This window comes from Eurypyga helias, unplaced genomic scaffold (assembly GCF_000690775.1).
Source record: "Eurypyga helias isolate BGI_N326 unplaced genomic scaffold, ASM69077v1 scaffold19583, whole genome shotgun sequence".
NCBI lineage: Eukaryota > Metazoa > Chordata > Aves > Eurypygiformes > Eurypygidae > Eurypyga > Eurypyga helias.
Genome location: NW_010240765.1, coordinates 18,429 through 35,810, shown reverse-complemented (window position 1 = coordinate 35,810; position 17,382 = coordinate 18,429). Strand labels below are relative to the sequence as shown.

The 17,382-nt window shown below is 46.5% G+C and overlaps 1 protein-coding gene across 1 annotated transcript; it reads left to right on the top strand.

The window, feature by feature from the left end:
• Positions 1 to 2,633: 2,633 nt before the first annotated feature.
• Positions 2,634 to 16,057, top strand: RBL2 (retinoblastoma-like 2; the record flags this gene model as incomplete). Its single annotated transcript, XM_010148563.1, has 18 exons — positions 2,634 to 2,762; positions 3,660 to 3,820; positions 3,918 to 3,982; positions 4,708 to 4,894; positions 6,775 to 6,941; positions 7,534 to 7,643; positions 8,489 to 8,592; positions 8,920 to 9,057; positions 9,552 to 9,716; positions 10,288 to 10,399; positions 11,003 to 11,275; positions 11,773 to 12,047; positions 12,643 to 12,819; positions 12,921 to 12,992; positions 13,336 to 13,453; positions 14,456 to 14,658; positions 15,046 to 15,210; positions 15,887 to 16,057. Coding segments are annotated over 18 exons (2,792 nt in total), but the record flags the coding sequence as incomplete, so codon positions are not given.
• Positions 16,058 to 17,382: the final 1,325 nt, after the last annotated feature.

Sequence of the window (17,382 nt, the reverse complement as noted above, 5' to 3'; positions counted from 1 at the left end):
AGAAGGGGAGAAAGACCTTGAATATACGAGTATAAGGGTACATACGAGTGGCCCGCTGTCTTGAAGACCGCATAAGGGGGTCTCTGTTAACGTGCCTCTGTAGGAACGATGCAGTGGACAGACAGTGTATTGTATGTTTATACAGCCTTCATCATCGGAGCAGCCTTAACGCTAACGGGAATAGGAGAGGACGTCAATAGTTTGTTTTGATAATGACCGATGCGAGAAAACGAGTAATTTAGTTTCTATAAGGAATGAGATAAAAGGAATTTTGTTTTGGAGTGTGAGGTGGGGTTTTTTTCCCAATTTAGAAGTAAATCAGTGTTGATATTCCTGTAGAGTGCTGTGGTTTCCTTAATTGGCTGCTTTTGAGGATAGGACAGTGTAGGCTGTCACAATATTGAATGATCTGGCACTAATTCTGTTCCGTACAGATTAGCCTTTCTTTCTAGGCTGTGCCACATTGGAGAGGGTTGCCAGCAACTCCCTTTTGGAAAATGTACTGGACACTCACCATTACATCCTTGTACAAAGATCAGAAAAGGTTTGATAGTGCACAAGTGCTGTACGGAACACAGTATCTTTTTCCTTTTTCCAATGGGCTGCAAATTCCCCTTTACTGGGGAAGAGAAATCTTTCCTAAACAAGTATGGGTTTGGGTTTGGTTTTTTTTTTAAATATCAGTTCAGAATAGCACGCTCAATGAAATATCTGTTCATATTCCACTGCGCCAAGAGAAGAGTTGGTACTGTACCTATTTCCAGCCAGTCACAACATTACTGCTTCAGCACAGTCAGGCAGCTGAGGGAGTGTTAGGTCAGTCTGACAAATCACAGTTTTCTTTCCCTTCTATAAAATCCCCACTTCTTGAGTAGATTGGACAGTTGACAAAGTGCAAAGGAACTTTATGAGTTCATATGTTTGAGCAATTACATCATCAATTAATGATCTGTTAATTGGCAAGCAGTTTCAGACATACAAATAAACTGTGTAGAGAATACCAGCTGATAAGATAAATTTAGTTTTACAAGAAAAAGGAAAATCTACAGTAACTATAAACTGTAACACTAGTAGGTGACTACCAGCGAACTTCTTGAAGTGTGGCAGCACAAAAATGTAAACGAAGTGTTGACCATTCAAGGCATCAAATATTCCTGTTAAGTTTTGTTCGCTGTGTTTTGAGGGGTGGCAGTAATCCTCATCGTGGCAACCGCACATCAGCAGCAAGTTCAGGCTTGTCTCCTGATGTTTCTGCAAGCCCGAAGATCGCTGCGTTCAGTTTCACAAATGCAGAAAGTGCCGATCTTCCTTGTTTGTGCCTTCGGTTACGCTGCAGAGTAGGACAGCGGCGACGTATCTGGCGACACTCCAGTTCTTGCATGCTCTCTGTAAGGATTTATCTTTAAACGCTACCTTGACTTTTTTTTCTTTCTTTACAGTGGAAATGCAAAAATACATCTGCTGCGCTGAGATAACTGGTTTTGGTACTAGGTTGTGAAAGGGAGTGTTTTTTGAAATGGGACTGACAGATCATTTCGATGAACCTACTGGCGCTATAGAATTAGATTTATTTTTGATTCTGCTGCCCGTGACGACTGCCATGTTAGTCTTTATGTGGTTATGAAAGTGAACCTATGTTACGAGAGTTACTTTAAGATTTTTATTAACAATTTGATATTCTATTAAGGACCTTTATTGCTTTGCTGTGACCTTTAACAAGTTGGAAATAACTGATAAGTGTGTACAATTAATACAAATTTCAGTAGGCTTCATTATTTTAAATAGTTCCAACTACCTGCATTGAAGTTATTTTTGTTTTAACAAACAGGGAATCATAAAATTTATATTAAATTTGAACGTTTTGTTACGATACTGGTAGAAAAGTAACAAGCATAGCTTAGAAAAATTCCTTAATCGTGTGTACACTTTGATGTGCTCTGAGTTCACTACTATATGACACACCTCTTCATGGAGTCACACCTCTTCTTCACAGCAAGCTCAGCTAAGTGGTTTGCAGCTTATCTGGGGTGGGGGGAAGAGTAGAAGAGTTATTAGTATTGAAAGAGTGATAGAAAATCATGCTGTGCATGTAAATCCATGGAATTGGGATTTATGGTATTAATAAATGGTATAGATTATTTTACAAGACTGTTTTTAGCCTTGGCCGTTCCCCTAAAGGAATGACATAAACCTAAAAGTTCAGTAGAGAGTAATCAATCTGAATACAACGCTTGTGAAAGGTGACAGAAGAGTGAAGAGGCTACAAAGATTCTTTCCTACAGGAAGATGGTCAATAAAACCACTTTAGAGGTATATAAAATAAAGCTGCATTGTCAACAGATCAAAGATGCACGTTTTAGCTCTTCTGTGAAGTACGAGAGAATTACAGTTGAATTTATTCGTTTGCAATGAGCGTGCCCCCAACAAAACTGTAACAAAGAAAACAGATTGGTAAAGAAAAATAATCTCTGTGTTTACTTCCTGCGTTTCTGTGCAGATATTTAGAGTCACCACAATATGTGTTTCCGAGACCCCATTATTGATTGTAATACAAATCTCAGCAGTTCTTGGTTTTAAGAATTTTAAGTCGATGCTAATTTTAATTAATCTCTTATGTCTTTCTAATATTGAAGGTAATTTTCCTATGATCAGTGATGACTTGGTCAATTCCTACCACCTCTTGTTATGTGCCTTGGATCTAGTGTATGGAAATGCTCTCCAGTGTCCTAACCGTAAAGAACTTCTGAATCCTAATTTCAAAGGTATGTCAAAAACCCCTACCCATCTTTACCCAAAGCCTGCAAGAACTTCTAAGACTACTGAAGTTAGTATGAGTTGGTGTGGCAGAGAATAAACTGAGTAATATTGGTTTGAAATACTTGGGAATTAGTATTTTCTGTTTCTAGCTACACAGAATTCTATTTAACATAGTATGTAACAACAGGCTACCAAATTTTGCCAATAACGTAGCAAGTCAAGAATTCAGTTTACTAAGGAAATACCACTGAAGGAAGTTCCAAAGTAAGACTTTCAGTTAATGACAGTTCAGTGTCAGTGAAAGGCTGTGTAATGACGGAGTCGCCACTGGACACGGACTGGAGAGTTCCCATGAGACAGCAGTTTGGAAAGATCCAGTGCTCGAATATGAGTGGCAACTTGATTGTTTCTTGCTCATTTCTGGGTTGTTGCTGGCTGCTCTCCTTCTGAAAAGAGAACAGACGTGTAGGTTGGCTCGATAACCACAAATGCAAAAGAATGGTGGGGAGTTTCCACTGAATTGCTGATGTAATTCTTTCCAGGCTTATACGTCAGGATCTTTAGTGCTGTACAGTATTTGTGTTTACTTTGTAGCAGTTTGGATGGGAACTGGGACCATTATCTCAAATTTATTTGAATAAATTTTAGAGTTCACAAATGTTTGATTGATTTTCTATTAGGACTGGTATTTTTATTGCTCAATATCTAATTTTTTTAAAATTTCTGACTCAAAATTTCAAAATTGACATTATTGAGTGAGCTTTGTATAGTTGTTAATTCTTGCAAGAGAACTAATTAGTTTATCATTTTAATTTCACGCTGCCTAGACTACACAGCACACAAGTTTAATAAGAAGACAGGATATGGATTTGCAAAGCTAAATAATACACTATTATTTGTAGGTCTACCTGAAGACTTTCATAGTAAGGATTATAAAATATCATCTGATCCTCCTTGCATCATTGAAAAACTGTGTTCGCTACATTATGGATTAGTTTTAGAAGCAAAAGGCATAAAGGAACATTTTTGGAAGCCGTACATTCGGAAACTTTTCGACAAAAAGGTTGGGCGATGAATTTACAGTGTAGAAAAATGTCTCCTTACTCATTACCTTCAAAACCTTTTTTAAGAATTGAAATGTCCATCCTTTGTTCTTACAGCTTTTAAAAGGAAAAGATGAAAATCTGACTGGATTCCTAGATCCTGGGAACTTTGGAGATAGCGTGTGAGTCCCTGTGTTGGTGGTTCGTTGGCACTAGCATCCTCTGCAATGCACTCGCACTTCCGTTGTCGTCTGTGCCTTACCAGTAGTAGCAGCTACTGGGCTGCCCTGTCTGTTCATGTCTGTGCGCTCCGCTGCGTTTCAGTTCCTTTCCTTGAGGTGGGACAGCCTGAGGCACGTTGGAAAGCGGAGCAATTCCTCAGGAGGGTAGTACTTTGGTGTCTGCTCATGTTCTTATGTTCCTATGTGTCCTCAGCTGGGTTTTTGTGTATGAAGTGTTAGTATGGAAAGGATGTGAGAACACACGGAAGGACTGGGGCAGCGGGAGGGGAAAAACTGGATTTGGTGGCATTTTTTTCATTATAAACCTAGAGGTGCTTACGAGTAGGAATTATTTTCTTTTGAATGGTACGATGGTAAGTGTAGTTCATGATAATGTGATGCTGCATAAGTGCTGAGGAGTTTCCAGCCAAATACGAGTTCTCAGTGTTGTGTTATGTTCCTCCTGCAGCTATACTAAACGGCAAGCCATCAGATTTAGTAGAAAAATAATGTCCTTGCCACTGTCGTGTTTAAGACGTAGATTTGAAAGGAGCTCCAGTGCTTAAGTCAGGATTGAGAGAAGTTCTGAGGCAGACCTCCGACAGGCCAGGCTGTTCATTCCGTAAGCAGGTGAACAAAGCACTGTCTAAAGGGGGTTTGTATCTGCCTTTCCCCTTCTGCTGTAGCAAAGCCATCAACAAGGCCTATGAGGAGTATGTTTTGTCAGTGGGAAATCTCGATGAGCGGATATTTCTTGGGGAGGATGCAGATGAAGAGATTGGAACTCTCACAAGGTGCTTAAATACAACGTCAGGAATGGAAACAGCTGAAAGAGTACAAGTGAAGCATAATCTGCAGCAGCATTTTGACAGGGTGAGTAGGACATGTCTGTGGTGCTGTTGTTACATGGAGAATGAGTTAAGTCCGTGTTGATGAAGAGAAGCAGCTACTGCAAACTACCGTCTTCATCGTTTAAGGCAGTCTCGGAGCGTACGCAGCTGAGCCAGAGTCTGTAACTGAGGTGATCTGTTGTTTACCTTTGGGGCTTTTGGATGGAATTTCTCCATGCATTTGGGTTTTCTCTGGTTAAGTACAGAGAATATTTAGGTAATCACCTAAAGGGGTATCTTTAGGTCAATCTGTAGGTGAAGATTTTCCTGGACAAGAGAAGAGGCAGTTCTGTTGGTGGTTAGACAGGTGCTGAACTGTCCTGCAACTGTTGGGGCCCTCTGGACCTGTCTGTCCACCTTCGCCTTTTGTCACATCTCTGTCCCATCTGCAGTTTGTTGAACATATGCAAAGCTGCTCAGCACTTTGCTCTGTGGTTTTTTTTTTTGTCGTTTCTTTTTAACAGACACACTTGGGGTGTTTATTTTACATCTGTTTACCGTTTTAGTTAAACCATTAGGCAGCCATTTTCACCTTGCTTGCCAAAAAGCATGATACATCAATATGTCTGTACATATGACTGATGAAATAGCATGGAATATGGTCTTTGAGAGGATAAAGGATGCTGCATGTTTCAGAACAATCAAGTGCAGACCTATAAAATCTTCAGGGCCATCATGTGACTGCAGTAGCTTTTAAAAAGCAGGCACTGCCTTTGGGTGCAGACATACGTACCTGTGATTACAGAATATCCACATGGTCCTGAAGATGGAAAAGTTATCTTAAAGGAGGAAGGATACAAGACAGGCCAATAAAGAAGGATATAAGATGTATAAGCACAGTTAGATTACGGAGCGCAAAAGGGTAAAACAGTCAAGATCACCAAAATCATTACGTGATCTTCTTCCAGGGTGAGAGCTGGTTAATGGCTTCCAACATTCTTGAGAGAAAAGATCAAACCAACCTTATCTGCAAAATCTGTGCAAGTAGTTAATTCTTTGCTTCTGATCGAAGAAATGCTCACCCCCTAAGCTGTGCCAACCTAGGCCTCGGTGTGCAGCCCTGTTGGTCTCCGTGGTGATGAGGCTGTGGCCCGTAAGGCAGCTGCTTGCAGCTGCAGTGCCTGTGCTCTTCCTGCTCCAGGGAGTGCCCAGCAGGGCTGGGGAAGCCAGCTTCCCGGCGGGGTATGGAGCAAATAAAACACACTTAGGAGTGTGTGGGGAAAGGGGGAGGAGTGCTGGGAGCTAGGCTTAAAGGTGGAAAGGCTGCAAAATGCAACGTATTCATAAAGATAAGGAAAATGTTTTTCAGCTAAGTAATTGTGTTGTTAAGTAATTAGAAGATACGTTGTGTTTGCTGTACACTGATTGTAGGAACATCCTTGATGTTAAATTATTTTGATGTGATGACTTGGTCTGATACAAATGAATTAAAATGCTAATTGTTACATCCAGGTGGACTTCACATGTAAGAGTTAAACTGGCTGCAAGGAAAGGCTGTCTCAGGATGCTTTTCCTGCGACCTACAGCTACCTTTGGCACTCAGGGGATCGGAGGGGACTGCTGGGATGTTTGGGGGTTTTGCAGATGGGCTTACTCGTCTCACACTTCACTCCCAGCGTCTGCGTTTCAGCGCCAGGTCACGTCCACTCTGCTTAGTGCTATACAGTGCTGTTTGGTCCAAGCACCTGAGTGCCACGGTCAGATCTTTCGCTGCTGTCTGAGACACGGGCTCTTTGACTCCTAGCCTTTGTTTCCAGGCGTGTAACACAGGGCAAGAATGCTGCAGGCTGACAATTCAGGTTATAACCTCTATCTATGTTTTATAATAATGTACAGTTCTATGCTTATTTTTTGTCTCTGTAGTCGAAATCACTTAGGATTATAACCCCACTTACTGGCCGCAAGTATATTAAAGAGAGCAACCCCTATGTGACACCTGTTTCCATAGCAACGTACAGTTTGAGCCGCCTCCATACCATGCTGGCAGGACTGAAAAATGCCCCCAGTGAAAATCTGGAGCAGATACTCAGGTAAGTGTGTTGTTAGCTAACCAAAGAATTCTATAAAAAATAGTCTAAATAACAAACATTAATGCTGAACAGTGTGATTTATGATGCAAGTCAGTTTTGAAAGGTTCTGGAGTAAAATCGGACACAGAGAGACATTTAAATGTCAAAAGACTTTGTTCTCATAGCATAGACACACTTGTCCTTAAGAGACTGATGGCTGTAAGGGCATACAACACTGGGAACCCCACAGTTCTGAGCTCCTCCGACAGCAAACTGCTCATACACAGTTGTCAGGGCCTCTCTTCTCCCCACCTAGGACGTCACTCCTTGCTGTGGGAGATTCGAGATGCAATTTTTTCTGCATGTGGATAAAGTGTTGCCTCAGGGACAGTGGATTTTCAAAACAATTTTTCTATCGGGTGTGAAACGCCATGTATCCCTGATGAGGAGAAGTTGTATGTATTTACTACAGCGTGGACAGCGTGCACAGCGTGCTGTGGACATTTTGCAGTACTTGGACAGTCAGGCACATGTGGGTGCAAGGTGTTTATAGGTTCATGCTTTTTGTCTCAGTAGGCACGGTATGTCAAAAACGTTTTGTTTGTGTCTGCAGGTCGTGTTCCAGAGATCCTTCTCAGTCTATTGCCAACAGAGTGAAGGAAATGTATGAAGTGTACTGCCAGAGCATGCAGGCGGAAGGAGAATTCAGTAATTTTTCCAAAGGTGGGAAACATTTTACTTGTACAGATAAGAATTAAAATGCCTGTAAGCACGTCTATCTCTTGTGAGTAATTCAGTTTTACTTACAGGTTATTCTTTAGTATTTTCCATTACTTGTCATGGCAAATTTCAACCCTGCATACAGTTTCATCATCGTCCCTAGCGTAAAAATCACCAGAATCGGGTGATAGTTGTGGTGGTACAGGAGTGAAAGGAAAAGCACTCCTAGGGGTACCACTGTCTCTCAATTACAAGAATAGCCATGGTGTGGATTTCTGCGACAGTACTGAAAAACCTGCCCAACTCTGTCACCTTTAAAGGCCCTGCAGCAATTTCAGCCCACGTGCAAGGATGGGTTAGTGCAGATATTGTTAGAATCCTGCCAGTATAAACACAAAGTGTCATTTGCAAAGTTGTCAAGATTTGTGAAGCACGTGAAGACGGATTCTTGACCGTATCGTTTCTTCATCAGGTCTGCCCTACCTCTGGTTTGCTCTTGTCAGCATAGCTGCTCCAGTGTGTGCTGTGGCACAGTGCAGGCTGGATCCATACTTTTCAAACAATGTATTTTCTGAATCTGAAATACGTGTATTACAGCAATTCAACGACTGTCCTTACACAGGGCATTTCCATCCAAACCTGGGCTTGGTAATAATTTACAAGCCCAGTGCGGCACCGGAGAGGGATTCCTAATCTAGCTTTAACTTCACTCGTTTCGTCCTGAAGGGGCTGTAGCAGCAGCAGCACAGAAATCCACAGAAATTACTAAACTGTTGTTTCTCTACAGCTTAAGAATATAATTGTTTGAATGCATTTCATAATATTGTTTATATTTAAAATTCTTGCAGATGCTGCTAGTAAGCAGTTCCGTCGGGCTGAGGTGCTGTACTACAAGGTCTTGGAGTCAGTCATTGAGCAAGAGAGGAGGAGACTGGGGGACACCGACTTATCTGTAAGGGAAACTAATTGTACCTCATTTTTCAGGTTGGATCTACAAAAAAGGAGAAGGGTTGTAGAGCAGATAGACAGCTAATTACAGTGAGGGTAGATGTGAAGAGTAGCCTGTAAGTGCACCTGAACGGAGGAGAACATTATACAAGAAGTCATTTGTGTTTGCAAACAAACACACAGCTGTTTTAATGAGTAAAAATGTCTCCTGTCTCTTACAAAATAAGATCTCTAAGTTTGATCATCTTGCTGTTGAGGCAGAACAGAAAGTGCTTTACTGTTGCATAGTCGCACTGTAAATGAAGAGTTCAAATTTCCACCTCTCATGCAGGCAATACTGGAGCAAGATGTGTTTCATCGGTCTCTGCTGGCGTGTTGCCTTGAGATCATCACCTTTACGTACAAGCCCCCCGGAAACTTCCCATGCATCACTGAAATATTTGACATTCCAGTTTATCATTTTTACAAGGTAAGGTGTTTGAGAGCTCGAAACGCTTCTCAGGTCGTGAGTGCTGCACTGACCTACGTCAAGGAATTTCCTTTCCTAGAGGTGACCTTACAGATTAACCCCTTATTCTCAGCTTTACCCTCTTTTTTATATTGAAAAACTATGACCCAGGTGCCTGTCACTCTGGCATGTGCCGCAGGCATTTACAAACCAAACTACAGCTGGCAGCTGAACACAGGCGCGGTGTCCAGGTACCTACAGCGTAACCAGCGGTTCTCATTTTATCCTGAGCTGCTGTGGCTGCTGTTCTGCAACTACGTTTGACATCGTTGTTTGGAAAGACACAAGTGTCCGTCTGCAGCTAACACTGCAAGACAACATGTGCTTGGGTCACGGCGATGCAGCCGCAGTGTTTCTATGGAGTCTCTTCCTTCAAAATCAGGAATTAGATCCTGCTGGAAGAAGCAGTACATGAAACAAGTACATGATGTTGTTTGTCATTATCCACCTTACAGGTAATTGAGGTTTTCATTCGAGCGGAGGATGGCCTTTGTCGGGAAGTAGTAAAACACCTCAATCACATAGAAGAACAGATCTTGGAAAGTATGGCATGGAAACAGGAATCCATCCTGTGGGACAGAATCAGAGAGAATGAGAACAAAGTGCCCAGCTGTGAAGAGGTGAGCACTTCTTTATAGGACGTAACACCTTTTGTAGTTTTCCTACTCAAAAATGGATGAGGATGGTGGAGAGTGGATGTTACACGCTCAAGAAAAGGCTGTGCCTGCCCGAAGTTCAGTCTCAGACTAAACGCTAATTCGTAAAGGGTAAAGGTAGCGTGCTCTGCTCTGGTCATGGCCTATTTGCTATAGAGCCCTCCACCACAGAGACATGCAGCTGAGAGGATTCCCACCGCGCAGTATCTGCAGACTGTAGCAGAACACTGCCCACGGTGGACAAGCAGGGAAGGTCTGGATGCGCCCCTTACATCGGAAAAGACTACTGGGCAAGAAGAAATATGGTAAAAAGGACAGACTTTTAATTATGGTCACAGAAAGATTATTACAGGACTGTACCTTCTGAAGCAGTATTATCAGTACAAAGCTTTAGTTGGGCTTATGGTAAGTTTTGCAGCGAATTTTTTTTCTGTACAGTTTTGCTGCTCAAAAGCTGTAGTGCACAGCTTTCAACAGATCTGTTACGCAGTGAGGCTGCAATACAGACCCTCTAATGAAAGTGTAAATATTTTAGGTCATGCCACCTCAGTATTTTGAGAGATCTGCTGGGAACAGCGTTGTAGGTTCACCCTTGACACCAAGGCGAATAAATGAGGTTCGCGCTGAATCTGGAGGACTAGGAAAAGGTAAGACTTTAAGGATAACATACTAATACTTCTTAAATTTAAAAAGTAAAGCCATGGCTAAGTGCCACTGCCGCCGCTTCCTTGCTGTGCACCCATGTACAGGTAATTGGAAAGACACTTGGAAGTGGCATTGGGTTGGATGTCTGAGACTGCTCTGATGGGGTGTTTGCGGGAGGTTGCGGGTACAAAGCGTGTACACGTATGTACACATACGTACACGTATGCAGATGCTAGAGCATTTATACACGCACTCTACCTGTGTTCTGGACAGTAGCACTTGAGCAGTTTGTTTGTTGTTACATCAGAGGAGAAGATCCACTACAGATGCAGTTATGTGAGGTTTCAAAGTTTCCTCTGGAAAAATGAAATGCAATATGTTACCTTAGAAAAAGCTGAAGCTCAGGCATATCTGAGATTGAGTAGGCTCTACAACCAGTCTCTGTGCCACAAGTGTAGGCATAAGGAATTCTTTACGTGCTTCCTGCAGCGCCTTGTGTGACAGGTTTTGATTCTCATTGGATTTCTGTCAGCTCTCTGTCTGTGAACTCTTGTTGTGTAATCCTTCTTGTACAGAGAGGTGTGTGTGGTTTTTTTATTCCACAGGCCTTGCATCCTCTCCAACTACCCTGTACGACAGATACAGCTCTCCTACAGCCAACCCTACGAGGCGCAGACTGTTCGTGGATAACGATACCACCTCCGATGGTGGAACTCCAGTGAGAGTTTCCCAACAGCCCGTGGTAAACACAGTGCCTGTGCAGAACATGAATCCCGAAGCCATGTCAGTAACTCCAGTGCCTGGCCAGACGCTGGTGACAGTGGCAACTGCCACTGTAACGGCCAATAATGGACAAACTGTTACAATACCAGTACAAGGTAAGAGCAAATCTACTGCAGAATGTTTCAGGCTTGTTCCCATCAGAGCATCAGTACAGTATAGGGAGAGGGGGGAAGAGTACACCGGTGGAGAAAAGAGGAGTATGTTTAAGGGTTCATAGTTGTGAGGAACTGTATGACTAGATGAGCAGAATTTAGAGAACGTGTACAGCACAAGGATGTTCTGACTAACAACACCTACTTCAGAGCACCTAGTTGTTTCAGTAAGCCTTTCTTTCTGAACTAGCATGGGATGGAAGCTGCATTAGTATTAAAAACTTAGATCAAGGTTGTTATCTTCTTGTCTCCTTGTGATGAAAAGTACAAAATATTTTGATGAAACTATTTCATATATAATATACTAACTACATTGTTATAAGCAACAAATGAGAGAATTACTGAATTCTCAAAAAAACCCAACACACAACACAAACACAGCCAACCACACTCTGACACCCACAGCCTGCTCTTATTTCAGACTCTGCCTTAAATGACAGGTATTGCCAACGAAAACGGAGGAATAACGTTCTTCCCAGTCCAAGTCAACGTCGGTACCCAGCCGCAGGCTGTCCCTGCTCCCATTCAGCCTCTCAGTGCCCAGGCCCTGGCTGGCACCCTGAACACGCAGATGTCTGGGGCAGCGCTGCAGTTACCCGGCCAGTTAACTGTTCCGCAGATCCCGCCTGGAGAGCAAAGACAACCCCAGCAACTTACCACCGCCCCGTCCGTCAGGCCGCGGAAGATGGGCTCACTTTCCCTCTTCTTCAGAAAGGTACTTTTCAGTCTTATTTGGGCTTTGCTGACTTTGTTAGCCTTCAGTGATTTTTAAACCAGCAGGTACTTAGTGGTAGTGATAAGATTCATAATAAGTAACGTAGCAAATAAATTATTATTGGGAAAACATGCAGTCCATCGCTGCCCTCAGTCTGTTCAAGGACACACCTGCAGAGCAGGTTTCTTATGCAGGCAACTCCTCCCTGGCGAAGCAGGAGGCAGCCACCACAGTCAGCATGAGCTGAGAAGCAGGCTGTGTGCCTGGCCAGCAGGTACCTACAGCTGTCCATTTCCATTAACGCTCTTAGAGAGACACACATTCACCTCTCAGACATTCTGGTTCATTCGATAAGGCGGCTTCTGTGGGCTGGGCAGCGCCCTTCCTGTGCTCAGGATAATTCACGTTTTCTCAGCATCAACACTGGGAACGTCTGTGTCCTGTAAGCCAGCAAAGTAGTTTAATTAATCGAGTTATTCTTCCGTTGGCTTAACATTTGCATGGCTCCTAGGGGGTGTGCAAGGCTGCGCTAGCCTTCAGCTGGCTCAGAAAAGCAGCAGCGCAGCAGGCCTGAGCTGTGTCTCCGTTCCAACAGGTCTATCACCTGGCTAGTGTCCGCCTGAGGGATCTCTGTGTCAAACTCGACATCTCTGATGAGCTGCGGAAGAAGATCTGGACCTGTTTTGAGTATTCCTTGGTGCACTGCCCCGAGATCATGATGGACAGACATCTGGATCAGCTGCTGATGTGCGCCATCTATGTCATGGCCAAGGTAAGGTATGAGTAAAGAAAAAACAATTCCTCAAAAACCCCCCAAACAAAGAAAAACCCTCACAGAAACACCCTTAACCCTTTCTGTCCCCCTGCTCTCAGGTTACTAAGGAAGATCGGTCATTTCAGAACATCATGCGCTGCTACCGGACACAGCCGCAAGCCAAGAGTCACGTAAGTGCAGTCAGCATTACACCGCGCTTCAGGAACGGGCCGCTCTTTACAGCGACAGGTACTATCAAATGGATGCAACCTGTGAGGCGTTCTCCTCCAAAGACAGCAGTCAGGTCCTAACTCCTGCACTACTGAGAGCGTTTTACGCTAAACAGTACCTGAAATAGAAAACATCTTTGCTGAAAGGCAAAGGAGGTAGTGCCCATTGGATACTGCTCCACTTAGGGAAGAGGCTGGATTTCCCCTGTAAGAAGCACTTGGATGACACACTGAAGTTTGTAAAAAGCAGAGATATCACAGACTCCTGCTTCCCGACTGTAACTGCACGTCTTGTCCTCTGCAGGTGTATCGGAGCGTCCTGATAAAAGGCAGGAGACGCCGGCGACACTCTGGCAGCAGTGACAGCAGCAGCCAGCAGAACTCGCCTACAGAGAGGAGCAGAGAGAGAAACAAAGAAAGAAGTGAGTGACTCCAAACTCCTGCTGTTGGGTTTTAATTCCCTTTCCAAACCAGCATGCGTGAGAAGGGTTGGATTTTGTGTCACCCCGCCCCAAACAGCTCCTGCTGTGGCAAACCTGGATGCGGTTCAGAACAGATGGGTGACACTGAAGTGCTGCTGTAGCTCTAGTTTAGTGTCCCACCCCCTCTGACCGCCTTGAGCCTGTCACCACAGGCGACAGCGGAAGCTGACCCTGACGCACCCCGAGTTCAGTCCGTGCACTGAAGAACGCGCCCGCTGAGTGACGGGAAAGGGGCACTAGCCCCTCCTCACGGTTACGCTTACCTTGAACGGTCACGGAGCTGCAGCAGCCTCCTGCGCGGTGGCTGGCTGCCTTCAGGGGCAGCAACACCCCCCCCCAGCATCTGCTGCGGCACTCCTGACCCCCGCAGCGTCTGTCCCTGCCAGCGGACAAACACGCTTTCCTTGCGTTAACTCTGCTAAAGGCGAGCGAAGAGGTGCTGCCCTACCACCAGCCTTCCCCGATGAGGCATGCGCGGCGAGGTCTTCTGTCAGAGAGGGGAGGAAAGAACTGTGTGTCTTACTTGGCAACTCCTCACGTGAAGCCAGCAGGAAGCACTGCCCTAGCCGTAAAAGCCTGCCGGTCCGTGTTTGGAACGGTGCCAGCTGGCAAGAGGAGAGTGCTGCTGTTAAGTACAGCACAGATGCCTAAAACCAGAGTGAGGTGGAGCTCTGCCTCTGTTGTGGGGAAACTCAGCTTACACAGAAGCGTGCAGTTTATCTGGCAGAAATCAAAAGTGTTTGTGTTCGTACGCAGCTGTTCCTTGGTCTCTAACAACATCCTGCTCGTTGTAAGCTGCTGAGGGCACAGCTGAGCGGGGCTGACGTGGACACCTTCCTGCTCACTCAGCTGCAGCTTAAGCATCCGGGACGCGGTTTTGGGACGCAGCTGGGGGTCTGGGAGTGAAATGGCTGAATGCAGGCGCTTGCTCTCACCTTTCAGGCAGCAGAGACTCCAGCCCGGTGATGAGATCCAGCAGCACCCTGCCCGTACCGCACCCCAACAGCGCTCCCCCCACCCCCACCCGGCTGACAGGCGCCAACAGCGACACGGAGGAGGAGGAGCGAGGGGACCTCATACAGTTCTACAACAACATCTACATCGAGCAGATTAAAGAGTTTGCCCTCAAGTACACTTCAAATGCAGTAAGTTAAATTCCGCGGTTTTCACTAGTATCCTGGCTTGGCTGTGGGTGCAGTAACGGCCTCCTGGCCAGCACCCTGAGCTGTTGCGGGGGACTGCAGGCTTTAAGCACGCTAACTTCACATCAAGGCCACACCCTGCTGCTGCAGCGCTGCCTGCTTTCTCTGCCTCTTTGCTGTTTGCCCCTGCATGAATGGCACAGCGCTGAGCCGTGTCATCCACCGGCCTCAGACAGGGATAGAAACGGAATTAGACAAACCGCTAATCCGGGCTGGCAACGTGACAGAGCTCACACCTGTTCCTGGGAGGGGGGTTTGAGCCTAGTGCGAAAAAGTGACACCCGAGATCAGACCCCACCCGCTGAGTGACATTCGCTTTCCCTTGAGCAGACGGATTCTCCTCCGCTCTCGCCCTACCCCTTCGTAAGGATTGGCTCCCCCCGCCGAATCCAGCTCTCCCAGAATCACCCCGTGTACATCTCGCCACACAAAAACGAGTCTGCAGTCTCCCCGCGAGAGAAGATATTCTATTATTTCAGCAGCAGCCCATCCAAGGTGAGACAAAAGGGTCCACAGAGTTGGCTGTTCCAGCTCCTGCATTCCGCCTTCTCTTGTGGCAGCGCGATGAGCTTGTGCAGCACCCCCTCCCCTGTGCGTGCACGGTGACCCTCTGCCCTTCTCACTACGGTCGGGTATGCGGGGCGCTCGGAGGTGACTGGGCGCCCACGCTCCCTGTGTGCCCCGAGCCGTCTCTGTGCGGGTGGGTTACGTGGTAAGGAGGGTGTTCAGAGAGCAGGACACTGCATACAGGCACCTCTCTGACCCAGCGGTGGGGAAAAGCCCAACAACTGCCTCGTACCCCGACAAGACTCACCAGCCGATGCCTGGTGATCTCTCCTCACCCCGAGCAAAGCAGCAATGGTCCTGGGCAGTACTACAGGTGCAGGTAAGAGCCGCTGCATCCATGGGGTAAGGTAACAGTCGCAGCTGCGCTGGAAGGCCTGGCAGCTCCACAGGTGTCCAGCCGGCTTCCTGGGCTCAGAGTAGGACTCTAGGGCACAGTAAAGGAAAGGTCAGTCCAGAGATGGAAGGTTAGAGGGTCACAGGAAGCACTTTGTACAGTACAGATCTCCAGAAATAAAGCATGCTTAATTGCCCTGTAATGCAAAAATACTCTCTATTTTGGTAGTCATAATAATGAGAGAATTTTACTTCCCCTCCCTGTCTCCAGAGGCTAAAGGAAATTAACAGCATGGTCAGAACTGGAGAGACGCCCACGAAGAAGAGAGGAATTCTCTTAGAAGACGGTACTGAGGCACCAGCGAAGCGCATCTGCCAGGAGAACCACACGGCTCTGCTGAGACGACTGCAAGATGTAGCCAACGACAGGGGCTCTCACTGAGTCCAGCCTCCAGTAGGGATTTCCCGGCCGGCTGCTCTGCCCAGCCCAGCTCCTCTTCCCACCCTGGCCCTGCCAGGCTGTGCTGCGCCTCGGCACTGGGCGGGGGACAGGGGGAGGTCCCCGCAGCGCCCAGACAGCGAGAGACGCTCCAGCTCTGCCGCACCCCATGGTTAAGCTCAGCGTAAGGCAAGTGCTCCCACCCGAGCTTTGGCTTGGGAAAGCAGCTTGAAGAGCTTTTGTTGCTTGCAGCAGGCATCTCCAGAACCGCCTTCCACGCTTCCCACCCTGCAGCAGGCATTCCCATCCCCTCCCAGTGTTTTACCTGGGCTTCGCCTTGTTCATCCTTGGAAGGGGAAGGTCTCTGTGTCAGAGGGCAGCACGGCACCGAGACAACCGGACACACCGGGCTCTTGGCTTCTAGCCACCAGCTCCGCAGGAATCAAGACCTACAAGTAATATCCTAACAGTCCCGTTGCACTCAGAAAGGGAAGATGGGAATCGGCTCTTTAAGCCCCGAAAGAAGCTGAATGGATTCTTCCCGTATCCAGGCTCTTTGGTGCACCCCTGGAAACCATCACGTCGTTTTGCGTTCGTGTTCGGGCTCCCTGCCGTACAGAGTCCGTTCTGCAGTGCTGCCGTGAACTCGCGCTGGGAGGTGGCACTTTGGCAGGGCCGTGCAGGGCGTTCCTAGTGCGGACTCCTCGCGCTGTATATTCGCAAGGGCACTTTCTGACCGTGAGCAGCTGCTGGAGGCGGCCGAGGCCGGCGGCTGTCGCTGCACCACAGCAGTTTGACTTGTGTATTTATTTGCAGACTGGCATCCCCTGGCTCCCCTCCCCAGCAAAGGCACGAAGGCAGCAGTGGAACTCCATGTATGTGCAGCGAGGAGCGCAGGGAGCCAGGGGTGTTCGCTTTTTCCCAGGAATTTTATATGCTTCTAACTTCTCCAATCGCTTGAGAGTCAGGACCAGCCCCCTCGCTCGCTCCGGACGACGTGCTGTCCCTCTCTCAAGACTCAGCTTTCTGTTTGCTTTTTAAGGGGAGAGGGAGGGGTGCCATGTGTTTGGGGTTTTTTTAGCAGACTGAAATCCAGCTGTCCGGGAGAACTCCCTGCCCTGCTGCCAGCGTGAGAGCCTGGTGCAGATAAGGCTGACGCCGCTCGCCTACAGCGGCTCCAGGGCGGCAGGAACGTGTCACCCACCCCAGCTGCCGGTGCACTATGCCCCTTCACTCCCTTCCTGTGACGGAGCTGGGGACTGCCCTGTCTTAATGGAAAATGTGGGACTCTCAGAGTCTGCAAGTTTTTATAAGGAAGCAAAAGCTAA